The sequence below is a fragment of the Corvus moneduloides genome, chromosome 2 (genome assembly GCF_009650955.1).
Source record: "Corvus moneduloides isolate bCorMon1 chromosome 2, bCorMon1.pri, whole genome shotgun sequence".
NCBI lineage: Eukaryota > Metazoa > Chordata > Aves > Passeriformes > Corvidae > Corvus > Corvus moneduloides.
Genome location: NC_045477.1, coordinates 55770837 through 55798797, shown reverse-complemented (window position 1 = coordinate 55798797; position 27961 = coordinate 55770837). Strand labels below are relative to the sequence as shown.

The 27961-nt window shown below is 38.6% G+C and overlaps 1 protein-coding gene across 1 annotated transcript; it reads right to left on the bottom strand.

Moving 5' to 3' along the window:
- Positions 1 to 447: 447 nt before the first annotated feature.
- On the bottom strand, positions 448 to 20935 carry SUCLA2 (succinate-CoA ligase ADP-forming subunit beta). The gene is made up of 11 exons (XM_032099758.1): positions 20806 to 20935; positions 19224 to 19407; positions 10863 to 10962; positions 10503 to 10665; positions 7678 to 7806; positions 7118 to 7256; positions 5583 to 5744; positions 5359 to 5501; positions 2982 to 3102; positions 2590 to 2678; positions 448 to 1516 (listed from the first exon to the last, which is right to left on the bottom strand). Exons 1-11 carry the CDS (start codon positions 20890 to 20892, stop codon positions 1442 to 1444), a joined length of 1392 nt encoding a protein of 463 aa, XP_031955649.1. The 5' UTR covers positions 20893 to 20935; the 3' UTR covers positions 448 to 1441.
- Between the last annotated feature and the right edge of the window lie 7026 nt (positions 20936 to 27961).

Sequence of the window (27961 nt, the reverse complement as noted above, 5' to 3'; positions counted from 1 at the left end):
TAGGCTCAAAAATAATCCTGTTTAAATTTGGAGAGAGTTTTATTTCTGCTGATTTTCTTTATTACCGCCAAAAAAACTACTGAAATACACCATGCTAGTCTGAAGTTTTTTCATTTAATACCCCACTTCTTCATAACCACATACATTGACTTCCCACCTTTCATATAATCCTTTTAAGTCCGTAGATCATAACTATATGATTTCCCATTCTGAAATCCACAAAGGTGGCTTCATTATTTCCAGATAAAACTACACTATCATTAGCCAAGAAAATAACATTTTAAACAAAAAAGCCTACAAAACAAAACCAAAAAATGAGCGCTCATTTGGAAACTAAATGGTAAATGGATCTTCATCCAAGTTCCGAGTCCAATGTAATGTGAAAATCAAGTAAGGTGACAAACAAAAGGTTATTTATTAGTAGAAGCAGTATTCCCCCAAGAAGCAACAATTTCCCGCGTATTTATTTGTGCAGAGATGAGTTACATTTTAGCAAGATGTTATATGCATGATATCTGTCCAAGCTTTTCAACAAGAGTTCATGTGGTTTCATCCACACAGTGCATTTCAGGGAGGAAAAAAATTAATATATGTGACACTATAACTTTACTCCTAAAAAGGCTTTAGTTTGCTGTCTTAAATTATGGCTTAATCCCTGACTATATGCAATTTATCAAAATGGTAACACATAAAAGAAAGACACTAAAAGTTTTGGGAGATATTTTACTAATGTACAATTTTATTAGCGATGTACAATAGACATTTTAATTCTCTATTTATCCTGTCTCCTTGAAGCTTAGTAAATGCTTGTTTGTATATAAAACTACACAATGCCTTTTTGTGAGGACCAGAAATTGTGAAAATCTAAGTGCTACAGTATATTTTGTAGTGATTTAACACGTTGTCCAGAAGAGTTACCAGCCACTTCAATGAAGGACTTCTAAAAATATTTCTGATCAAGTTCAAATGTAAGTTCATAAATAGTGATTGGTTTGCTCATGCCCATTATACTGCTAAGTACAAATGTCTCCAATATAAAATACCGTTTCAATACATTTCTCCACATGGACAACTAGATAATCCAGCCATATTTACTTCTAAACAAGGCTAATACAAATTTACAAGCAAAGTAACTTCAAAATTTATTCAGAATAATTATTTTTCAACCAGAAGCTTTACTTTGGACAACGCAGAAGTATATTGCAAGTGACATTCTGCAGCAGAAGCTGGAGGCTTGAGAATAACAACTAAGAAAGACTAAATATCAGCAATACACACTTTTACAAGAATTCTGACCATTCTGAATGTTAACATCAAAGACCAGATGCTTCAGTTTGTGCGCCTGTCAATCAAAACCTCCACACAAAAGAAAAATTTAAAATTTCCCACAGAACACAGTATTTCAGAGAACATGTTAGACACTGGCATGACATTTCCCAGATCAAATTGGCAACTGAAATTTAACATCCACCTGAGCTTGTTTTGCTAAGCTTACTATTTCAGACAGCTTCACCACCTGAAAAACAGAAAATAAAAACTTCATTTCAAAACAATCCTAACTTGACTGAGCTGGATCAACCTTTTTAAACAAAGTGACAGCAGGCAACCATCAGTAAGATATTAGAGGGGGTTTGGGGTGGGATTACTATCTAGCTCAGTACTTCTTAATCACTTTTAAATGAAAGATAATCAAGTCTTCTAGAAAACATCTCAGAGTTAAAAAGGTTGCTTCTCATTTATAACGAAGTATCTTGACAAAATACTAGAAGTTTTAAATTTTATGCGCCCCCTTGTTATTTTGGGAGGTGTTGAGGTAGCCACTCGCAGGAGATTCTATATATCTAGAAGCTATTTCTCCTCTGAGTTTTTGTTGCAAGCATTTCTGGTTCTTATTTTGATACCTTAAGGAGCCTCATCTTCTCCTGCATAACAACTCTAAATCTCTCTGAATTACTTCCTGCTTAGAATGAAATGTTATAACTAAGTGGTTCTTTGGGGAAAAAAAATTCCTAAGTTTCCCTATGACACAAAACCCACCAGATATCTTCTAATTTCTTGCTATACATTTCTTGAACAACTTTCTTTTCCACTAACAAACCAAAGCAACACACACACACAAAAACCAGCATTTCTGAACATCTGAATAGCTAATTATCTTAGAAGGCAACATGATGATCACCTATAGTTTTAATCATGCACACCGAAATAGTGGTCAATAAAAGGAAGTGTTACATTGCATTTTTCAGCCACCTCAACTTAAGTATTTTCTCCCAATTAATAAAGCTAAGCTCTTAGCCATTCTCCTACCAAGTGGAATAGCTAAGACCTGATCATTGATCTGGTTTTGGTTTGTGGGGTTTAATAACTTCTGACTGCATAGCTGTTCCCCTGACAAACTATGTACTTACTAACTTATAAAATACTTGCTTCAGGCACTGGTAGCAATGGGCACTGGGATTTATCCTAAGCTACCTTTATTGATTGAGTGGAGTTTTGACTTTTCAATACTCTGCAACAGATGCTATGTTCTGAACAGAATATTCATAACCGGCTTACCATTTTTTACAGCTTATTCTTATACATTCTTACCATTTTTGCAGCTTCATCCAAGTCATCACATGCAAGGATTTTAAGGCCACTAGCTGTTATTAAAGCTTTGGCATCATCAACTCGTGTACCTTAAGAAACAGATAAAATGCCACTCTTATTGAACAGGAGAGTACTACTACTGCTACCTACTAGTCTCATATTTCTAGGAAGCCTGTTCCAAAAGTTAGTGAATAAATCTAGAAAACAACATTAGTAGTTAAAAAGCAGAAGTCTCTTTTTATTAACTTGCCGATCCTCACCATCTAAATTCAAGGTTTGCTTTATTTCTCCATTGACTTCAACTCACAGGTAACTTGCTACACAATAGAGAAGCTCAGTAACACCTGTCAATTAGGTAGAAATATATTCAAATATATATGAAGCACACTCACCTTGCAACCGTACCACAATAGGGATTTTTAGCTCCAAATCCTTTACTGCCATAACGATGCCTTGTGCTATAACATCACATCTCATAATGCCACCAAAAATATTTACCAGAATAGCCAGTACCTACAGAATCAATGACAATATTCACGTTAAAAATGGCCAGAGACACATCAGATGAAAGCAGCACACAGCCTTCAGCCTAAGGATAATTCAAGCTCTTTAAGTGCATTAAAGGACTCTGCAAAAGACAGAACATTTCTGTTCTATAGAACATCAGCAACCAAAGTACAGTTCTATAGAGTCACATACAGCAGAGCAGTTACTTCAAGAAACTGTCAACTATTTATCTTTCCATGTCTAACAGTACTCCAGCAGAGGTACCCCCCACACCAGTAACTCCACATACTGAAGAAACTAAAAGACACAAGAAATTTTAAAAACTCATACACAAGGCCCTGTTTACACAGCTTACTTAAAAGCCAGCATCCTTAGAGATACACTATCTGAAATACATTTTATTCAGGAGGATTAAGTCACCAGTTAAGAGAACTCAAGTGGTAGAAAGGAAGGGTAAAAAGAACCATGGTCAGAGGTGAAAGATGAAACAAAGCAGGAACCAAAATGAGTAGGCAGCCTTAGATGACAAAATAAACTCAACAAAACATTCCTGTGCAACTGGTTCATAAACAGTAACTTGGTTATCTTCCAATTAGACTAGCTCATCTGTGTGACATTGTTCTTGCTCCTGCTACCAATGGGCAACTTAGGCTGGCTCCCCAGAAGGCTGTTCCAAACAGCCCCTGAACTAAACCCTGAGTGCAGTCCATGGCACCAGCAGGCTGCACTGCTCTGTGACTTTCAGCACCAGGAATCCCAGCTATAGCAGTTTTTTCATAAAATAGTGAGCAACTGAAAGAAGGCAGAAAGGAAAAGTTGTATTAAGAAGCCTGTTTGGACACCCTCTGTCCATGCATCAGCAGAGAATTTGCACTGTAAAAACTCATCCCAGATCAGCAACCCTCAGATTCTACCTTGTTTCTTCTCTCTGTAATTCAGGTGGTCTGTGACTGTGTCCCTCACTGTTCCCTCAATTTGCTGGAAAAATGTGAAGAAAGAACAAGTCTTACGAGGAGCGGCTGATGGAGCTGGGAGAAAAGGAGGCTCAGGGTGGTCCTTTTCACTCTCTACAGCTGCCTGAAAGGATGCAGCAAGGTGGGGTTGTCTCTCCTCCCAAGTAACAAGCAGTAAGACAAGAAGGAATGGCTTCAAGTTGCACCAGGGGAGTTTTAGATTGGATACTGGGAAAAATTTCTTCCCCAAAAGGGATGTTAATCACTGGCACAGGCTGCTCAAGAGGTGGTTGAGTCACCAACCCTGAAGGTATTTAAGACTTGTGGACGTGGTGCTCAGAGACATGGTTTAGTGCAGGACTGGGCAATGTTTGACTTATGGTTAGACTCAATTTTAAAGGTCTTTTCCAATCTAAATGATTAAATGATTCTATGACACTCTTGGAGGGTGTTAAAGATCCTGCACTGGATAATAAGTCTTTCCAATGAGAAAGAGACTAAGCTCCTCTGGAACATCACTCACTATTTGTTTCTGGCCCTTTCCAAAGATGAGCAAGTGGCACACAAAATTCTGGTGCAAAAGTAGCATACCGTTAGCAGGTCTCGCAAGTCATTCCCACATTTACGCCTTTTTAAATAATTTTATTTTTAAAAAGCCCCAAACTGCCAAGTTCCCACTGAGATAAGCATCTCTGCGTAGACCACCATACTATTTTTGTGGAAAAGCTGTTCCTCTAAGTTTCAACCAATTTATTATTTTAATAATATTCAAGCATTTCTGATAAACTTTTAGTAGGATAAACATTAAAGCCTTTCCAAGCCCATTACAAAGTTATTTTATCTTACATTACATATAATCAGTACCTTAGAAACTTGTTTGTGTACAGCACAGCAAATATTCATCTCTACAACTCTGCAAAACACAGACCCAGCAGCAAAACTGGTCCAAAAGAAAAAAAAGTGGAAAACCATCTGAATACTGCTTTCTCTTTAAAGAGCAAACAGTATGAGTTTGACTCCAAGATTTCTGTAAAGATTCAAATACAGCTGTAACTTCAACCAGTACACACAAAACTGTCCACTCAGTACACAGCCAAAGAACCTGTTTTTTAAAAAGGTAAAAAAATTCAATAGATTTTCAGGCCTCCTTCATCTGCACCAGGATTAAGCCAAGATTTTCATCTTCTTTCTCTCTAGTTCTGTGCTTATAAAAACATGTTTTCTGGAGAACATGCACTAAGCATTGTCTTCCACATCATAGCCTGTTTTACCACTGCATAGGACCTTGATACGCCAACTCTTCCCTCACCTTTTTATCAGAGGTAATAAGCTTAAAGGCTTCTGTCACTTGCTGCACTGTAGCACCACCACCAACATCAAGGAAGTTTGCTGGAGTTCCGCCGTGAAGTTTAATTATATCCATTGTGGCCATAGCTAAACCAGCACCATTGACTATATGAGAATAAAGATAGCATTTAGGAATTCAGTTTATAAATCCATTAGGTCATTTAAAATTCATTAAATAGTACATACCTAAGCAGCCTATGTTTCCATCCAATCCTATATAGTTGAGATCTGCTTTTGCAGCATCCTTGTCTCTTTGGTCTTCCTGTGTCCAGTCCTGCATATCAAAGATCTTCTTCTGACGATAGGCAGAATTGCTGTCAAAGTTTATCTTTGCATCCATACACATCACTGAAAGGGAAAAAACCCCATCATTTAATATTAGAGTAACAACTCAACTGCTTCATGAATGTGTTCAAGTATGTTAAGTCAAACTTTGCAGCTAGGTCATGCAGTCCAAACACAAAGGTTTGCTAAAAGACACATTTAGCACTGCCAATAAATACAAGATTCTCTCCAGTTTCCCCATATAATCAGTTATGCACAAAAACGGAAGATAACTATTTCTTGAGACACTCTAAACCCAAAAAAGCTTAGAACAAGCTGTTAGATAAATCTGGGCAAATTATGCTTTCTCAGATTACACTGCAGCCTGGAAAAGAGCAGGGATGGGGGGGAATGCACCACCACAAGTAATTAGCATAAAATTAATCCCTACAGAAGGTCTCTGGTTTGAGGTTTTTTAATCCATCTTAGTTTTTGCTTTTAGAACAAATACATATAATGTGTGTGCATGAATGTAAGCACACAGAAACACAATGAAGAAGTCTCTGAGTTGGAAGAAAAAGTGTCAGGAAAAAACACTAAAATAAATTTACGTAGATTTAACAAGCGGAAAATCTACAGTATTCTTTACATCAGAACTAAGTATCTGTCTGTACAAATGTATCACTTCATTTCTATCCCTCAGTGAAAATGATATAAAAATGACAAGGCACAAGAAACAGATGGGAGAGACTGCTCTATACTGATCATTAAAGCACTATTTAAAAAAAAAAAAAACCACACAAAAAAACCACCCCAGTAAGAGTAATTATACACTTTGATGAAAGAGCTACATTCATACTTAAATTTCAAACTGTTGTATCTGAATTCAATTACAAATACTCTCTACAGCCTTATTTTTTGTAGAGGGGAATTGGCTGTGATTGAACATTAAATTGAACATAAATTGAACTATTCTGCAATTGGATATGCTAAAAACCTGATAAACATCACGATATTACTTAAACCCCTACAGTCTTTCAGTACATCACATTCCATCAGTTATTCTAATGCTTGAGTCACAAAGGCAGGAGATTTCTAGAAGGTGCTACTATTCTGGTTACCTTTACAGTATCAATTTTGGTCGGCTCAAGTTTCAATTCATGAGTTTTGAAAAGACCTGATTTCCAGGAATGCCTTATTGTGGGTAGATGTGCTCTTTTTTAAAAAATAAATTTAAATTAAAAAAGGAAGTCACTTAAGATCATGCTTAGCAATTAAGAGCAGATTTCTACTATATTTAGATTCTCAAATTTATCTGCTTTATTAATGCTTTTCAACATCCCATGTTAATGCTAACTCCTCTTGCTGTATACAGCTGAAGTTTTAGCAGCGTGAAGCAACCAAGATTTACAAAAACATCAAGGTGTTACATCAACAGTGTGACTAAGAAACATTACCAACTCCTGATGCATCTTCCACCATAGGATTTATTTCTATCATGGTAGCATCATATTTCAGAAAGAGATTATATAATTTGATCATATTTTCAGCTGCTTCATCCACCAGATTAGGAGGAAATCCCATTTTCTGGGCAAGCTGAAAGTAAAAGAATGGTTATTGGTTAATTCATGTTAGAGGTGTCTCAGTTTAGCTTTTATTTCAGTTTCAATTGAATTTGTAGATATAGAACCTGTACTGTCCACCACCAGGAAAAAACTAAACTCACTCTTAGGTTTGAACAGATTGTTTTCAATACAGAACACTGCCTTATCCTAAAAAAGAACTAATAAAAACTTATTATGATATGCCTTTACATAGCTGTATAAAAGCTAGATAAAGCACTGCCATGTAGTTGGATTTACATTGATTTACCTGAAAATACTTAAATATCTACTTCAAATCTGTTTCAAACAAGGGTTTAAGACAACTCCGCAGGTTGCATGCACACACTCCTTACAAAAATTAGAAGCAATCCTCCCATGCTTAGTAATGTGTACTTTCCCACATTAACAATTACCCTAACAGCTTGCTCCTTTTTTATGCCTTCTACTATATCGATGGGTTCCTTAATTATCGCCTCAGGATTCTCTGCAGCAACATCTTCAATATTAACACCACCCTGAGAACTGCCTATCAGCACAGGACCCTAGAACAAAGAGGAAAGAAAAGAAGCTTAAGTAATTTTATACCACACAATTGAAACTTAATTCTTCCCCTAAGATACCTCACAGCAATAAAACCTTTTTTGTTGAAAAATTTTTAATTTGGACATTTTTCTTGTATGCTCTGAAGAGAATGTTACTATCTACTCAATACATCCACATAAAACCTTTTAATAATACTTTCCAAATGCCAAGGTGTGTGTTAGGTCCACTTTCTTTTAACAAGGAAAAATTTCCTTCGTAAAGTAAAAGCAGAGCAATTAACACAGATATACTAGTTTTAGATTTTGATAAAAGATTCAACTTCATAATCACACACATTTTATCTTTTAGGTATCACTAGAGAAAAAATCACATTCTCACCCCCACCTTCTTCACTCACCCCTACACAAAGATCAAATTTCAGGCACTCATTTATTCATTCTGCCATGCCCCAACTCCAAGGATGAATGGAGGTCTGCAGAACTTAGTGATAAATTACTGCAAACCATACCTGTTCAGTATGATCACAACATTCAGTAACTAAAGCCTTCACTCAAAGTAAGTCATAGCAAAACAAAACAGCACTCAATTATTCCTTAATAAAAGAAATTAAGAAACCAGAATTGATAGCATTTGCAGCTGAGTTTATTTTTAAAAAAGCTATCTAAATCTCAACAAAAACATCAAGGACTCACTACCATGGAACCTAAAAATCTCTCCTCCAGTTCACAGTAAAGACATACTTGGATCCCTTCAAGCAACCTTCCCTTATCACCAGCCATGCATGGATTATGACCCATGGGTGTACTAAGGCAGCATCTCCTATCAGCAGAACTCTTGAGGATTAAACAGTCTTATAACTGTTGACAGTTAATTATAGAAAATGTGACCCTGGTTCAGAGAACATGCTTAATAACCACACCACCCCCCTCCCATTATCATCCTCCCAAATGGAAATATATACCCAGCAAATTATCTTGCATCTAATAGCAAGGTATGACCCAATGAATATTTTCGGATAATCTTATCTTGAACTGTCAGTAAGCTACAAACTGATCATAAAATAACTCATTGTTCCATAGAACTGATCAAAGTGAACAGTTTTGCTTAAAACACAAACCCCTGTTGGTGAATAATATCCAAGCAATAAAGTTCCAGTTTCAGCTGACTATTTTAATCATTTTTCCTCTCCTTAAAGGAAGAGGTTTGCAACATCAGGAATAAACACTGTGTGCTATTCAACCTTCACACTTCCTTCTTTTGAAAGGCACTTCCTCATCCTAAGCGTCCCATACAAGTTATAATAATTACAAGCACATCTAAAAAAATGACAGCAGTAAAAACAATGCACATCCCTATCAAAAGGCAACAACCCACACAGTATGCTCAATACATGCTAATAAGATTTATCTTTTATACAACAGCAGGAACAAGTCATGAAAACGTTTCCCTTCTTTATCTAATTTGCTTAAATCAGTTACAGTCAATTTTATTTCCATAAGCATCCTTGCTTATTGCTTACAGAATTTTAAGAGTCTAAAATCCATTCATTCACAGCATTTTAATGCCACCTTGTGGTATGTACGATAACACTTGAATCTTCCCTGCTCTATTCCAGCACACATCACAGTGGAGGTGCCCAAGTCACATAATTCAATACAGCTGCTACTTTCCTATCAAAAAGAACACTACAGAGGAGGAAAAAGGAACAAATACAATATTTAATTCCTAATACTGCTACCAAAAAAGAAATAACAGTAAGACTAGTTTTCTCACTCCTCCATAGAAAATTATTTCATGTTTATTTCACATCATGCCAGATATACTCCTCTCATTACCAAAACCAGTGCCTCTGCAAACTCCTAAGCACCTGAACAGACCAGACCCACTTTTTCTGAGCTTCAGAAAATGAAGTTCCAAGAACCGTTGTACCCTGGCTTCATTACAGTTATTTAGCAATTCATGTTCTATGCTCCAAATAGAACACTTGTCTATCAGAAAAACACTGACACATTTCAGTAACCACGTTTAAATTGTAGCCTAAAATACTACATACCCACCCATACAGCCCATACATGCAGAAAAGACTGGCTTTCATTTTCCTGAAAGCCCTGAAGACAGACCTCTAGGCCCAAATCTTCTCACCCATTCCTGAAGAGCATTAGCATAAGAAAGCTACTAGCACTCTCAAAATTGAGGGACACACCAGTGCACTTCTCAGAACCTTCTCACACTGGAGAAAAAGGATGTTGGATTTATGCATGACCATTTGCTCTTCTACAACACTTTTACTTGTCTTGTTTCTGACACTCAAAAATAGGGTGTACATGTACATGCACACATATAGCTGTGTTTTTAAACTAAGTTTTATAATCTGGTAGGCAAATGCAAATTAAAACCAAAATGAAAATTACCCCCTTATTCTACCCATCTCCCCTTTGGCCATGTGACTCTGGGTTTCAGTTGGGGCTACCAATACTCATTTATTATTCTGTAAATGTAAATTGTAGCATTACATCTTTAACACATTTTAAAACAGAGGCAATCATATAGTCAGATATACTAGAAAACAAAATTTCGCTTGTGTACTTCAGATTTTCTAAAGCAAGTGAACAATACAGTAAACAGTTTTGTTGATTGCTTTTAAATTCAGTTGTTACAAGTTAATTAGCTTACTTCTATTTCTAATATTACTCACTTGAAAAGACCTTTCCATTGTTATTGCAAAATAGTATTCTCTCCTGGGATATCTGCGCTCACAGATAAATACTTGATTGCATATTCTGCCCTTCTCTCCTGTCTGCTTGGTAAACAACTTCTTTCCAATCATTTGGGAGGAGACAGCTTTTGCTTCTTCTGGACTAGAATAAAAGAAGCTCAGAATGTGACAAAGAAACTGCTGTAAAAACAGAAGTAGCATTAAAAAAGTCTTATCTAATTTTTGTTATTTTTAATGCTAATAATTAAAACACTGGTTTTAAAGAAAGCAATAGGTTCAATCCATAACGTGAAACGTTGAACTTTTTCCACTTGGTTGGATAATTTAGAAAGAACTTACGAAAAAACTATTTTCACTCCTCCTTTGAGGCCACCTTCAAATGTTCCTTTCCCTCTACCACCAGCTAAAACCTGTGCTTTTACCACAAGATCCTTTGAACCTAGAACAAAAGAAAACCCAAAAATTTGTCATCTGTGACTATTAAAACATATTGCTTCAGGTAGAATAACAAAGGCTCCTTTAATTTTATCCCCCCTTCTCCATGCCCACCATTCAAAACACAAACATATGAATCAAAGACTATATTGTCATTCACATAGATTATCCAAAAATCTTAAATAATCCACAAATTGCAGCTTTAGGCTGTTCTGTGAACAAACCTTGGTGAGTTAGTATCCAAAAACGCTGGTGTTCTGATACATCTTTAATACATGTTGGAGTCACAGATGATAAAGCCAGGAAGAAATAGTTAGCACCTCACAGATTATTAACATGATGAAACTGAGTATCTGACATACCACATAATGCAAGGTTTTCCTCCATCAACTGCAAATACCCTGTACCTGTAACCACTACCTTCCCAGCAATGATATATAACCACAAAACTTACCCAAGTCAGCTTGCCAGGTCCACTCTAGCTTCCATCCAGCAGAGCACTAATGCATAAGCTTGAGCGCTTTGCAGAAGCCAGAGGCCTAAACAAACCCACTATTCTTCCCAGAGTAGACAAAATAAGCCCTTTAGTTGGCTTTAACTGTTTAAAAATCCTTTATAAAATATTCTTCTAAGTAGGGGAAACTGGGCATTTGGTTTTAAAAAGTAAAGGTGACACTATAACAAAAATTAACTGGGATATTCTGAACTGTCACTGAAAGACAAAAAAGCAAAGAGAAAGTTTATCAAGTCATTTAGGGCAATAATGGGAAAAAACCAACTCCTGAGTTAATTATTCACGTTCACTTACACAGAGTACAGACAGCAGCTAAGACTGCAAGATGTTAACAACTGCCCCATTTGCATTTGTTCAGCACATCCCATCTTTTCTCATGCCACCATCAGCTGAGCCACTGATCTTTCCAAGCAAAAAAAGAACTTGCCGTTTCCTTGGATGTTAAAAGGGAACCATGGAAATGCCTAAGATAAATTACAGTACTCAAGCAAAACTAGCCACTACACATACTGAGGAAGGTTATGACAGACACAAAAATTGCGTTGGTTCCTATTTTGACTTATGTCCTGCCTGGACAGGTGAAACTAAACTCCAACAGTATCACAAGCTAGGGTGGCTGTAAGCAGAAGACTCAAGTTACTCCTCCTTATTAGCTATCTGTTGATTTTACTTTTTGAATGTCTACCTAACAATAGAGCTCTGAACTCACACATGATTTTAGAGTTCTTTTGCACAAGAAGCATGAAGGTTATAAACACACGAGTATATGTAGATTTACTACAGTCTATGCCTCTAATATTTAATTCAGTTCCTGAAGAGAACTATATTTACTGGCAATCAAGTTAATGTATTTTATAGAAGTCACATGAGACAACTTTTATGAAATTACTTTAAGTACAAAGCTTGCTTTCCATTTCCTACACTAAGTCCAGAAGATAAAAAACTGCTACTACAGAGAAGTTTTCAGAAAAGCCATGGAAGTTCACCCACAGGCACCTTCTTCGTAGCAATTATTCCTCCTAGCAACAAACGTCAGAATCTGAACAAGTCAAAACGAGATCCCAGATAAAGGTCTGGTTAAGATCTCAGCTGGTACATCATATTTAGCTCTGAGCAAAAAAGTAAATTGGTCACTAAGATGATCACTGAAATTAAGAGATTCCCTTACAAGAAATGAGCTTAGCACATCCTTAAATCTATCAAAGGAGACGAAAGCAAGAACACAACTACAGTCTTCAGCCATACCTGTAATGGACAGAGCAAGAACACATGACTACATGTACACCATTCATTCTGGTTTCTGCTCTGCAACAGCCAAAAACAAAAGCCATCTACCAAGAAGAAGTCAGTTTTAAAAAGGTGCAGGAAAAAAAGACCCTCCTTTACACAAAATATAACGAAGCCTGCCAGGAGATACGAAGGAAGCATAGAAGAGTCAAAAGGAACTGGGCAGAGGTATTCTCTCTGATAGTCTTAAGACAACAAATATTAAGGCTGAGGGGAAATGAGAAGTAATTGACTGCAGAAAACAGGCAGGCTAAGAATTGCTCTAAATGGTATGCTCTTTTGTACCTGGGCAGACTAGTGGGCTAAATGCACCACTGCCCTGATCCTAGAAGATAGTTCTTAAAAATATTATTATTATTATGCATTATTATATTTTGTCAACATACAGACATGGGAAACAGTGAGAGAAAAACACCTTTTAATTTTTCACAATCAGTTTTGGCTGTAACATCATTGGACTAATCCTTATGCAACAACTGAGTCATTAAATGAGCAGATTACTAATGATTCATAAATTGTTTTCCTCTAGCACTGCAAACTAGCTGCTTGATTGCATAAACAAGTTCAAGGCTCATTTGATCAGCTACGCTTACAAGCAATTAAGCTGCACAGAGGTACCTGAAACAAATTTAAGATAGTACATCCCAAGAAAACCATAACCCATCATGCAGGAAGTTTATTGTTCAATGAACATTTTTTCCCACAGCTCCTATTTAAAATGACTCTAAAACTAGAGGAAGTGTTTGGTCACACACCTCATCTGCAGTGTTCCAGCAGCACTGTCACACAATCTGACACAACAAAGAACTGCTGATACACAGCAACCCAAGAAAAAAATTTGGAAACTAGCAGCTACCATAGTTTTCTACTCAGTATCAACAGTTGTGCCCTTGTTTTTCGCTTACATGGCTTTGAAATACTGCTAGGCTTGTGTTTCAGTGAAAAATAGCAGTTTCTGCCCTAGAGCAGATATCCACAGAGTTTATGCCAGCAAACACGCCATCAGAGAAGTCCCATCCTGCCTCCAGCCCTCAGCTTTTCACTCCAGCCTTGTTTCTTGTGCCAGTAGAAGCATTTGTGCTATCATGCCTTGAAGCATATCAGAACAGTGATTCCCTGAAGGCAAAAGCTTGTCCAGCATACAGACAGTGCTTCTGCAGACTCGTGCACCATGTGACAGGCACACAGGAACTTCAGCGAGCAGGACTTCAGCTTTCAGCAGCAGTAACAAATTGTAAAGCCTTAACACAGGGCACTAGAACACCAGTATAGCTAATGTAGGCAAGGCAAGCTACAGCCCAATGCACGAGTCTCAGAACAAGCATTTGGTAAGCATCACATTTCCACGTTAATGACAGTCAGCCCTAAAAGCACATATAAGTAAAATAGCCAGAAAAAAAATAGGAAATGCTTAGAAAATTAAGAGTAGATACCAATGAGAACAGGTGTCTGAAATCAGAACACTGACTTATCATTAATCTGTTCAGGACAACAAAAGTCTTATACATTACTAACACTACAGGTTTCACCTTCAACAATGATTTATTAACTAGACAGTGAAAGACTTATACAGTCAGTAAACAAAACGATCTTCACTTCTATCAATACTAATATTTATTTTTTGAAAGGAATAATTTCTGATTCTGTAACTTAAGCTTTCAAACTGAGAGAAAGATCAATGCATGCAGGCAAGCAGAAAGACATCCATGTAAAATACAATCTTCTAATAAGCTTATTAAGAGGCAAGAAGGGTCATTGTTCCATTGTATCTCTGAAGGTTTCTGTGCAAGTGGAAAGTCCAATGATTACAGCAGACAGACCTTATTAAAACATTCTGCTTTACAAGTTTCCATTCTGACTTTCGTCAAATCACATTAATTGCCACTTCTCTGCCCAGTACTAACTGTAGCAGAGGTACTGCTTTCCACGTATTACAGACACCTTCAGAATCACTATGCAAGCCTAATCTACTCTGACAAGACAGACAACAGTAAAAGGCAGTGACAGGTTAGTAACACAAGTGTCAATCAAATTCTTATCTACCATTCAACTGCAAACTTATCCTGGGAGAGACAGAGACCTGTAACTTTTGCTTCAGTCTGTATTTCAAAGTTCTTGTACCAGAAGAAGTAACTCCCCATTTATAACACAAGCTAATTTTTTTCTTGCTGCACAGATACAAAAAAACTAAGCTTAAACAACACAGATATATTTACTGGCATTAGGAAAATATGGGTTTGTAACTAGCAACAGGAGTATCAACATAAATAATATGCTGACCCTAATTCTGCCAACAGAGCAGAGAATCTCTTCAGAGTACACTGTCTGCGTTTTATTAAGTATAGTTATTGGAATTTCAACTTCAAAATAATATTTTTTCCAGCATTTCAAACTTTCGAGTGTTAGAAGACTGACTGCATGCAAATCGAAAGTATAACTACTGAAATAATTATGTGCCAGGAATCATCACACTTTCACTGAAAGGACCATACCAGTCAGCAGACTGAACAAGATGTTTTGCTGTTACAAAATATTTTCTACACAAATATTTCCTGACATTAATCAACTGCATCAAGTTCGTCATCAGCTCACCAGACAGGTTTGGTTTTGGCTTAAGTCAAGCAATTAAAATACAGAGGTCAAAATTTGAATGTGCTGGTTATACAGGTTTATTTTAATTAGTGAATTATCTTCAACAATATGTTTTGATATTTTAACTTCAAAGGAGTGAAGTGCTATAGGAGAAAGCAAAGGCTGAAGCAAAATGTAAGATTCAGAGGCCAAAAAAATAACATTTGCCAGAATGTAAGTAAATGCTTGGTTTCTAAACTACTACTGCTGGTTATCTAGAGATTTTGACCAGGTAAGAAGGACCATAATTACATGATTTTTTTTTAACATCTGAGGGATTTCTGCTTAAGTTTGCCACCTTAGATCACCATCTATGTCCTAGAGCAACTTGAATAAAAAGTCTGGAGTTTCAGACAACCTAAAAGACATCAGGTAACATAGGCAGATAAAGGACTAACAAGGAAACTGACAATGGCAAAACAACCAAAAAAATACTAGAAAAGAAAGTATGACAGACATGAGTTTTCACTATTACATAGAATAGAAAACCCCAAAAACTTAAATCAGACAGCCAAGGAGGGTGCGGCATACACTAAGGAGAAAACCATCCCAGCTTTTCGCCACAGTACCTGGAATATCTCTTTTGAAGAGCTAATAAAGAAAAAACTAGCACTTTACCTAGGAAAATAATTGCACACATTGTACCAAACTTTGATTTCTGACTAAATCAAGCCTGAGATCAAAAATTCTATTTATAACTCTACCCAGGTTTACACATTACTTTTTTAAAGTTTTTTTAACAGATACAAGTTGTATGTTTAGGCAACAGATGGGAAAACAATTAACACTGAAAAGTACTTAAAAGGTTTTAGTAACATTGAAAAGAATCCAAAAGGTCTGAAAAAAACCCATCTATTAATCACAGAACTGTCAGCAGGAAAACAGCCAAACCAATTACTGGAGTTATTCTGTATAAAGCATACCAACATTCTTTATACACCACACAGACATGGAGCTGCACTAGACCTCTTAAACTGCAACAGAAAGAGAGTCTATTTCAGGAGCTTTCAGTCTCCTTTCAAGAACTCTGATGAAGAAAGGTGAAATATTTTGCATTCAATCTCTCAACACCTCCTATTTTATACAGCTTTATATTTTACTAAAATTTGACAGTCTACCACGCACATAAAGCTGTGGGATTCACTACCTGAAAACCGAACAAAACCACCAGAACACAAAAGCTGTTTCAAAATATTAATGTCTTAAAAAGTCTTACTTCTCAAATCATCATGAATAGGAATATATGCTATAAAAAAAACCCAGACAAGCACACAATATGTCACTGCCTTCCACTCAATTGTTACCAGAGGAAGGTATCAGGAAGAATCAAAACTTGAATTACAACAATACATAGCACCCACGGAAGTGTGTCTTAACAAACAACATTCTTCATTTCAAATAGTGCATTCTGCTGAGCTGTCTGCCATCACACTGATCAAGCATCTGCTCACTAAAGTCTTTAGGTTCATTAGTCACATTCTTAATAACACACAAATATCAGCTTCTCAATCAGAACTGGTCACAGCGCTAGCTGGAATGCACACATGGCTACGAGTAAACCATAAACTTGAAGGCAATCAAGTCATGCTGCAGTCTCTTATCAAAGCTTTGAAACAGAACTTACTCAGCTCATTTCTTTAAAATTTAAGTGAGATGCTCATGTAACACTGATTTAGCTACAGACACAGCTAACCTATGATAATCTCTGTTAATGAGAAGTTTGCATTTGCTACACATTGGGATAAAAAGTTACCCATTTCTAAGTGAAGTATTTGCAAAAAGGAAGAAAACCCATGCCAAACTTAACCTTTAGTCAGAAATCTGCTCTGTGTAAATTTACCAGGAACGTGTGGATCAGCACTAGGGAAATAGAGCAAAGAGTATTACCAACTGTCTTCATAATGATCTATATAAACTACTGATAAAACAGTCTAGCATATATAAAGAAACAAAAAATAATTTCATATCTACTGGCAACTACTCCCACACAACAAAAATAAACAATGAGCAGGTGGACCAAAAAAAGTGAATTTTTTCATTCTGGTAGATTGGTTTGGTTTGTGTTTTGTTGATTTTTTTTTTTAAGTACTAAATGAAAACTAGTAGGTAAATGCCTACAAAAAACAAAGAAATCCAAAACACTGGAGCAAAGAATAGTATGCCACCACTCAGAATGAGTTCTGGACATATTCGAGCAATGCCTCAAAACCTCAAGCTCCTTCAGTGTGTTCTCCTTTTGGGAAGTTTTCCCTTCCTCATCTCAAGTACCAAAGAAGGCCAATAGCATTGAATACAAATTGAATCCAACAAAGTACTTGGCTAACAACCAAAAGCCCTGAATTCCTTTACTAAAGGATGCCAACTCATACGCTTCCCAACTTCATTCTTCTGATTCCCAAGAAATTGCCCAGATTCCCACACTCCAGATAAGAGGCATACCTATGATGTCACTGGGATGACACGGAGCTATAAACCAGCAGCCGCACTGCTGTAGGAGCCCTTTCTGAACAAGAACAAAACAAAGGAGTCCTGACCAACGAGTTTCTGGGCTGTTGATTAAAGAGCCATAGACAAAGGTTCTCCCATTTTCCTCCAGCAATATCTGTGCAAGTATTTAAGTAGAGCAAAGGGGTATGCTGATTTGGGAAGTTTTGATCATGCTATAAGCTCACCCTTAACAGAAAGCAAGGTTCTAAAGTTTAAACCATTCTCAGAAGTATTTTAGCAACTTATTTTCGTATTAATGAAATTATTATAACTTTGTATCACTTACTCTCTAAGGGAAACAAGATAAAGAAGGTAGGCAGACAATACCTGAATTTCTGGGACGTCATGTCTGAAGGAAAAGCAGCTTTTCAAATCTTTTCTACATTACAAAACAGCATAACTTGCTCTAGAAGAAAAATTATCTTTTTTTCAGACCTCATTTCTCACATTAAATCTACACATGAAAGTGAAATTAATCCAACAAAACCTATAACATCAGGAATCACCACAAATGTGTCCATTTGGAAGTGAATAGAGATCTGAGCATTTGCAAAAGACAAAGGAATATGACAACCAATGTCCTCCACTAAAACTCTGTGACAAGCCTAATGTGTTTTTCCAGGGAGGAAAAAAAAATTCCAAGTTTTAAACTAAGAAAACCCTCCAAACAAACAAATCAACCAACCAAAAAAACCCCCACCTTCTAATGCCTGACACAATAAAAGCTGACTTCCATAGTACATCCAAATTAAACCAAAAGATTTTACTAGGACACATAGTAGGTAAAGTCAAGTCCAAAATTAAAGCTCAATTCTAAATTAAGTATTTAAGCACAGGCAAATGACATTACTTTTTCATCAACAAGCCACGAATCCAGAATGTAACTACAAGCCATCAAAGTTCTCCCGTCCTGTATGAAGTAGCTGCATTCTGCCAGAAAAGCACACTCACAAAGGAATAGGATTTTACTCTTCTTTTGTAGCCTAAAGACAAGTATGGCTTGCATCTTCTGTTCTATATGCAATCTTGTCACCACCACTGAAGCTCTTCACACAAGACTTTCTCTAACCTTGCTGAAAGTAGAAAGAAAGCCAGGATTTGCACAAAGTAGAGTCCATTACTCATCCCAAGGAAGTTTAAGTAGCTGTGTTAGTCTAAGCTAATAGAATTTATACCTGACCTATTCCTTCTTAACAAGAAGAGAAGGCTGCTTCACAGGGAAGGCTCTCTCAAAGAAAAGGTATATTCAGAACTCCAAGCAACATCTTACCAAGAAGGACAGAAAAAATAGCTACACCTTATATCAATCCCATGTCTATTTGTACATGTTCTCTTTAATATTATACCTATTTCTTTTGCTATTTTGTAAGCTTCATCTGGTGTATTGGCAACCACTCCATGTGGAACAGAAATGCCAGCCTCCTTCAACAGTCCCATGCTCAGGTATTCATGGAGCGATAGCCTCCTCTGTTGCTGCTGATGCACTTGAAACCCATGATTACTGAGTATTCCTGGACTTCCAGCAAGTACCTGAAGGAAAAGAATAAAAAGAACAAAAAAAGAAAACAAAAGCACGTAACTGTTGTGAAAAACTGCCTTCTTTGTTTAGGTTAAAAAAGAGTCTACATATTAAACAAGTATACTTTCGTGTACCAGTGCAAACACCTGAACACTTAATCCTACACTTCCACATTAGTCATTCGCATCAGGTGTGGTCTTTAATTTTGTGAGGTTTTATTGGGCAGAGGGAAGGAGCTGGTGAAACTGCTAGCACTGGCAAGGACTGGCAGGGTTAAAAATCCCTTGAGTATTTAGTTAGCATTTAAGTACTTTAAAAAACCATCCATAAGAAAAAGAACCTCAAGGAATTTTGTAAGCATTCTGTAACACAAAAATTAACAACAACAAAAGCAAAAAATGTTTGGTGCATTTTTTGTATTTCACTACATGCAAACAAGACCTTAATTTTATACATACACAAAGCAGGACTCCTACTGAATTCAACTAATCCATGAATGTAGATGAGTACCAAAAGACTCGTGGTAAAAAAATTACAGAAGAAATTTAGATACAAACCAAGCTTTTGCATTTATTTTTATTTTTTTAGTATGTACCATTGGCACAAGCACTGTAAAAATTAGCCCGTATTAGGAAGTTTCTAACAAGCTAGATTTTTAAGGTTTCATTTCACTTCAAATAAAGGAAACAAGCAGACAACACATGAGCTTTACTACAGCATTCCAAGCTAGCGAATCGACAGGGCCTGTGTAGCCTCCAAAGGATTCCTCCTCCAAGCAGGAGGCCCTTTCCTTGGCACGACCCCAAGGGAGAAGCGCTCCGTGACCCGCCGGCTCCGGGAGGCTGCGTGTAACTCGAGAGGGGCACTCACGGCGACCTTCCCCAGTACGTGGCAGGAGGAGAAAGTGGCAGCGAGCGTCACACACCGTGTCACACGCCGCAGCCTCCCGAGCTCCTTCGTGTCACCGCTGCCCAGCGGGGCTGCAGCCAAAAACATGCCCGCACCCTCGAATAGCATTCACAGGAACCAAGAGCAGAGGTTGGCGAGGTGCGAACTGGAAGAAGAGTTTAACTGGCACAGCCCGACCTCTCCTAGGAGCAAGGTGACGGCGGACATGGAAACACTGGGGTTTCCAAGCAAGATAGTGGAGGGGGCGCTGAAAAGGAAGGAACAGGGAACCACGCCGGGGAGACCTGCCACAAGCAAGAACAGCGGCTCCGAGGGGCCGTACGCCAAAGGTGAGCACAGGGCTGCCAGCCCCGCCGCAGGGCAGGGCAGGGCAGGACGGTAGCGGGAGTGGGATGAGACGGACGCTCCTCTCGACAGCGCTCCGCAGGGAGCGACCCCGACCGCGACCCCAGCTGGCCCGACCCCGACCCAGCCCACCCCCGCTCCCGAGCCTCCGCTACCTTCCCCGCGACGGAGCCCAGGGAGGCGCGGAGGCCACCGCCCCTCAGCCCGGCCGACACCCGGCTGCAGATCATGGAGGCCGCCATAGCCGAACCCCTCCGCCCTCGGGTGCCCCTGGCAGCGCGCACGCGCCACGCCCGAGCCGGGGCGGGGTCACGAGGGCGCGGGGCGGGGCAGGAAGCGCCTCGCGCGGCTCCGCCCCCGCTGTGACGCGCGCCGGGCGCGGGAGGGGAGCGGCCTTGAGGCGCTGTTCCCGGCCTGTAGTTCTTTCAGGGGTTTTGATGTTAATAAGGGTTATTTTTGCCTCGCAAGGAGCCTAAAAAGGGTTGTAATCCACCCACAACCGTCTGACCACGTCGGCCTCGGTCGGTACCGCCTGTGTTAAAAGGGAGGAAGGGGGCGCAGCTCCCTTATGCCACGCCCACGCTTCCTCCCCGTTCAGCTTCAGAATGGAGTAACTTTCAGTATTTTCACTCTGAGGATTTTTTGTTGTTGTTGTTGTTTTCGTATTTCAGGGTGTTTTCCTGCAACAACTCAAGCACACCCATCATTTCTTAAGACAAGGGGGAATGGTTTTAAAGTGAAAGAGGGTGGGTTTAGATCAGATATAAGGAAGAAATTCGCTGCTGTGGGAGTGGGAGGCACTGGCACAGGTTGCCCGCAGAAGCTGTGGATGCCCCATCCCTGGAAGTGTTCAAGGCCAGGTTGGATGGGGCTTTGAGCAACCTGGTCTGCTGGAAGGTGTCCCTGTCCATGGCAGGAGAGTTGGAACTAGATGGTCTTTAAGGTCCTTTCCAACCCAAACCGTTCTGTGGTTCTGTGACTGAACTGAGGACTAGTGGGTATTGCTAGGTATTTTGCAGCCCACCTTCCCCCCACCCATCCCAGGCCCCTTCCCCATGCCACAGACCCTGTTTCTGTTTCACACAGCTCCACTGCATCTCCCTCTCTGCAATTCAGTGTCTGTACTTTTACTTCGGTGACCTTGACTCGGGTCACTAAGGAACAGAAGCAGGGGGACAGGTGTCCCTGCAGAACCTAGTGACCAGACCTTGTGATTCACAAGGAAGCAAAGCTTCTTCCTTTAAAACAAAAAGGTAATTAGGAAAATAGCATTGGCCTGGGAAATTGGAACAAGAATGTCCTCTACCAATAATAAGGAAAATGCAGTTATTTCTGTACATTATGAACATCAAAGCAGGATCTGAAAGATAGCCATGTAGGAGGTGTGATTCTTTTGAGTTTTGTAACTTGAATTATCCATTAAATAACTGGACGAGTTGCCTCTTTTTGTTCTGAAACTGAAGATGCATTATCATAACTTCTCCTTGGGCAAGTATTGCAAAAGATTGAGTCACTCTGGGTCAGTTATTTTGCTCCTGGTCCTCTGCTGTCCTAGTGTTATTGTCACCTGTTAACACTGCAGTGAGCTCTGCAAAGTGCTTAGCTCTGCACCTCTGTGTTCAGACACACAAGGTAGGAGTATGTGTCACCGAACTTGTAAGCAGCTGCAAAAACTTTGATAGACAATCCAAAATTTCCCACCACAGCTGATAAAATATTTCTTCCTGCCAAGGCGAAGGGAGAAAAAAGAACTTGAACTCTCTGCTCTTTCTGCCTTCTGTAGCCACTGCCACACAGTGGCTCTTCACTAGTCATAGGACCTGCTGCAGTTCCATCACAGGACAGTACATGGATGCCATTTCCACATACAGAAAAATCTCCTGACTCCGGGAGATTCCCCAAAATTACCTCCGCCCTGGAAAGGATTTGCAACAAAGTGTACAAGAGGATGTAATGGATCTTGGCAAAATTTCAAACCTTAACTTTAAAAGCCCAAAGCTACTGTTCAGAGATAAGTACTGGCTGCAGGTCAGGAAACCAGACTTAACCTCCTGACTCAGTTGCTTGCTACAGCAAGAAAATTGGACAGCTCTCTCTGGGATTATAATTAATTCTTGCCTTAGCAAATGGCAGTAAAACATTGAGATTACAAGTATTACTGTATCTTCTTCTTCTCATTAGGGGTTACTTATCCTTCCAGTTTCAAGATGAAGACAGTTTTTACCTTATACATCAAAAGAAGAAATGTTACATGGCTGACAGTATTGAAGGACTTCTAGAAAGATTGAGGTAGCTGCTGCCATTATCTAGAGTCTGATACACAGCTGTATGGAGAGCTTTAACTGGATGCTGTATTGTCTGATTTCCTTCTTGGCTGTGAAAACTTGTCTAACTGGGATGGACTGTAAAAACGCCTGGATTTCTGTCTGATCACCAGTGCCACCGTCTGGCTCTGACTGTCAGCACAAGGTGGTTGTAAGCCCAACTTAAAATCTTAAAAACAACAGTTCTTGGAAATGACACATTCAGCTTTTCTTTACTTTTTCTCTAAAAAAGAAAAGATAACAATCTTGGCTACTACCAGGCAAACCCCTAGTGAGTCCAATTAAACTCACTCAGGTTTGTATAGGCTTGGCCTAGTTCAATATCTGACCTACAACTGCAGAGATTGTGCAAGGAATGCACTGTAGGATCCTAGTAGATATCCAAAGATTTTGCTAAATCTCCAGAAACAGATTCCTTCCTATTCAAAGTTTAAAATAGTGAGGTTTCTTGCTAAAGTCAGAAGAGCTTTTTAGCACAGGATTGAAGCCCTCTCTGAAAAGTTGTATTTAAAACTATAAAGAAGAAGGGAAAAGGTACATTACAAATGAGATAGAAGGAGCCAAGAAGTTTTAACAGGCAAGCAGGCCAAATAAAGCATCCTGGAAGGCTCGGGCGTTATGAATAGACGTGAATTTGCTTTATTATGAATTTATCACATTCACGCAGTGACAATGGTACAATCTGATTTATTTCCCAGACCTTGTAAGCTCCACTGTTGATACTTTATAGTTGAAAAACATCAGGAGAGAGGAACAAGAACATGTTGCAAGAACATCGGAGTGAGGAAGGCAAAGCCTCTGCCAAGACCATGAGTTCAGAGGGTAGAAAATTTTTAAGAAGAGATTTATCAGGGGCTGAAAAAGCATCCCAGTACCTGTGGAAAAAACCACCCTGAGCTTTCCAGAGCACTTCTAGTTGAAGACAGGAGGGAAGAGGCCACTTCTTTGGTATGGTAGATGAGTAAACAGGTTTAGCTAATGAAACAGCCAATATCAGAGAAAAAAAACTGACTTTGAAGCAAAATGAGAATAATCCTTCAGTGGTGTCTACCTTGCCTAACATAGCACATCTTGCAGATGGTGAATTCTCTCTGCATTGCTTGTCTGCAGGAGACATCGTGGTTGTCTCTGGACAAACTGCAGAGGTCTATCTAACAGCATGAAACTATTCACCGCACCCATTTGCAATATGAACAGGTTATTCCATCTCTCCTCCCAGTCATACAGAAAAGACAATCCAGAGTACTTCACTGAAGCTGCTCCGGTGTTTCTCCTCCAAGGATTTTGACATCTGTCCTAGCAAACAGGCATTTAATGTGTGCACTCTCGGGTCTGGATAGGTGCATTTTTCTACAGAATACAGTATGAACATTAATCGCTAACTCACCATCTCTCCCAACAGAAGAACTGTGAAACACCAGGGAAGACTGGTAGGTGAAAGGTTCAATGAAAACAAAAGGATTTGGTTTACAAAAATGATCTTTTCAGCTAAACTGTGGAGCTCCTTGCACGGATGCTGCAAATGATGGAAATTTACGTGGGCTCAAGAGGAATTCTTAGCAGGTTTAAAGAAGAGAAACAAGAAGAGGGTTAGTAAATACACAAAAGCCACCTCTGCCTTGAGAAGCCACTGAGCCACAGATGGCTGTAGAATAGTAGTCAAAAACCCTGTCATGATTTCTTGTCTACTATATTCCAAACATCCATTCTGGACCTCCAGGTACTATCCTAGATGGATTTTTGTCCTAACAGACACTTACATTCTTCTGATTCAGGGTCCCCTGGGACTGAGTACACTCAGAAGTTTCATTGAAGTGTACTGAAGCACAATTCATCTTCACCAGCCTATGAGTTGCCCAAGGTCACTTAAAATGTTAATGGCAAAGCTACAAGTAAAACAGAATTGTCTCACCACCTTCACTCATTCTGATGACTCAGTCCTGTCTGTACACAGCAAAGAAATAATTAACAAGCAATGAAGATAGCACACATGTAATACAGCTCTAATTTGTCCTGTTGCTCTTGCACTCACCATTATTCTCTCCATATGTAAATGTGATCAGAGGTTATTTACATTTCAACATAAAAACAACATATTGCACTTTGCCAGATTCCACTAATAGTGCTTATGAAGCCATACTATTACAGCAAGCAATGATATGTGGTAAAAGACAGACATTTAATGGAAGCATGAGATGTCATGGAAATAATTCTGCTTAAATAAAAGTGAGGGAACAGTTAACAATGTTACATTTTCAGTATCAGGGTTCAGGATAACAACCAGTTGCTTGAATGCAAGAGAAAAAAAATCTTCCAAGTTCAAATTTCAGCCAGCTGGCACTGCTGGCAGGACTTTGGTGCCATGCACTACTGTCACATTCCACCCAGCCTCTGTATGCCAGCTTTGCAATGTAAAATATTTAAATACAATCCTCACATCTTCCAGTTCATACTTCTGCTAAGCAAATGTGAATGTATAGTAAATTCCACAGCCAGGGAACCGTGTGTATGAAATTCTCAGAAAGATTGATGTTTTCTGGTTGTGTAGCTGCTTTTCAATAAGATGTTGTACATTGTGTGCTTTTCTAACCTGCTTTCCCTATGTGTGCTCTTTTTAGAGAACAGCTGTGTAGTCTTTTTAATCTGACATAAATCTGGCCTGTCACTAACATGGTTAGTCCCACCATTCTTGTTCCCAGCTGCTCTGATTCACTGCCTCCCTCATTTATGAACCTGAGGTGTAAATTGCATCAGGGAACACATCCTGCTGAAAAAGTAATCTCTCTCCCAGCTTGCTGAGTCAGGTTTGGTTTTCTGCTATGTTTAATCTGATTGAACTCTGTCCTGTCCCCTCCCTGTGCCACCCACAGCATGCTAGAAAACAGATTAATGAGAAAAAATGGGGGGTTTTGATCCAGATATATAGCTCAGATGTATAGTTCATTCAATAACAGTGTCATTCAACAACACTTCAATCAATAACAGTGTTAGCATAAGGAAGAAGGGATTAGGCCTGAAAAGTAGCTGCCTCTTTTCCAGTAGCTGCTGGACACATGCTGGTTTAAATTCACTCTTTTAGCTGTTTGTCTCACAGAAGTACTTTGTCAGATAAAATATTAATAAACAAGTTTAGAAGTACATATAAATCATAATCTTGCAAAATTTTCAACATACTACTGTGGCAGAGGATTTTGCTACTTTTTCATTCTTGGTTTATTCCCATATCTTTCTTCAGTGGATGTCTGTTCACTATCAAACTCAGAAAACCAGCCTATATTTACTTCATAATCTGCAAAACCTAGCTGCATAGGCATGTCCTAAATAAATCCTAGAATGAAACCAATTAGAACAGATTCAGTCAACAAAATGCTTATTTTCATACAGTATTCTTTATATTAATGATCACAAATTTAAGGTGAAAAAAATTGAAACAAATCTAAACATCCGTATACAAGCAGATTTCAAAACCTCAACAAAAAATTAGCCATTTTAAAGTTCTGTAAAAGGGTAATACTTCACATCTTTGTTGTGATCAAGAAGATGGTAGAGAGGAAGGGAAAATCTTAGCCTACTGACAAATAAAAATATATTGTTTATAAAAACATACTTTTTATACTCTACATAATCATCTTCATATAATATTTTCATTTAATTGCATCCTGATAACATGGTAAACAAGCTTAATGACCCTATGAACTTTTTTTTGTATTTAAAAATAAATCAGTAGAATGACACTGGGTCACCCTCAAGATGTGTTACTAAATGCTGTTTGGTAAAAGGTACAGAAAAATGGTGTACATAGAAAGTAGAATGTTTTCATTGTTCAGGTAAAAAAATTTGTGGTGTTTTAATGTATTGGACCAGAATGAGTTTTGTGGGTGAGGAGGAGTCTTTGATATGGCTTTTTAAAGATCATTATCTTCTTAAAATGTAAATACAGAAGTGATATAACTAACTGATGTTTCATCTGGAGATTAGGATATTCCAGCTGTACCAGGGAGACACATACAAATGAATGAGCTTGGTTTACGAAAAGTCTTGTTAGCTTGGCAATTTGCCCATGATTATTAATTTGTTATTGTTATTATTTACAAATGTCAGTAATTCAGGGTATGGGCTGACATCACAGTTAAGCAGCATGGCCAAATACTGTCAAAGGGCAACCTTGCTTCTAGCACACTCGGCCATTCACTCCTGACATGCACTTCACGCCAACACTGGGACCCATCTCATGCTGTATTGAGCCAGTTCAGGCAATTAAACCCCAGAAAACTGATCCCAGAAAATGTGATTAAGCTTCAGCCAGTTTGGCCCTGTGACCTTCATATGTAAATAAAAACATCTATACATAGTTATTTTAAAACCTTACCAAAAAACCCCAAATATTTTGAAAGGTCTGGAAATAAAAACTTCTTTGTTTTGATCAGTAGGCTGAAGAAGGGGAAGATCTGACAAATTTTATAGTTGTTGATAAAGAAAATGAAAGCTTGTATCTTGTATTCTATCTCTGTAATTTACAAAAATGCGAAAATGAGGGTAAATATTTGCTAGCAGAAAGTTTTATTTCTTCTTTATCAGTCAGGAACTGTTATTCTGCCTCTGGAGCTTTACTCAGCTAAGTTTGTAGCTTCCTTTTAAAAGAATTCAAACGTGACACTTCAGAGTCAGACTCTTCACAGACCAGAAACTGTGGGCTAATCAAAGAAGGGCCACTTTTTAAATTTTGAACTAATCTGCAGTCAGAGACCGTGTGGCTCCCTGACCTTTAAAAACCGAGTCGTATCTTACTTGTTTTCAGCTGCCCCTCATTTGCACAAACGCTTTTTCTATTCCCTATGACCTCACGAGTCCCTGCGCACTCAAAGGCAAGGAACCCCAGGCGAGCAGCAGGACAGAGCACCTCTCCCTCTCCAGCCTGCCTTGGAACCTCGCCACCTTCCACACCAGCGACGTCACCGCCACGCGCATCTTGCGCGCTCCTGACACG

What these genes read in the sequence shown, in the direction of transcription:
- SUCLA2 (XM_032099758.1), bottom strand. Translation starts at nt 20,892, where the DNA reads ATGGCGGCCTCCATGATCTGCAGCCGGGTGTCGGCCGGGCTGAGGGGC. An exon ending in TGGGCTCCGTCGCGGGGAAG is followed by an intron (nt 19,408 to 20,805) that starts GTAGCGGAGGCT and finishes CTTTTCCTTCAG; the next exon opens with GTACTTGCTGGAAGTCCAGG. An exon ending in AAAAGGAGCAAGCTGTTAGG is followed by an intron (nt 7,257 to 7,677) that starts GTAATTGTTAAT and finishes TTTTACTTTCAG; the next exon opens with CTTGCCCAGAAAATGGGATT.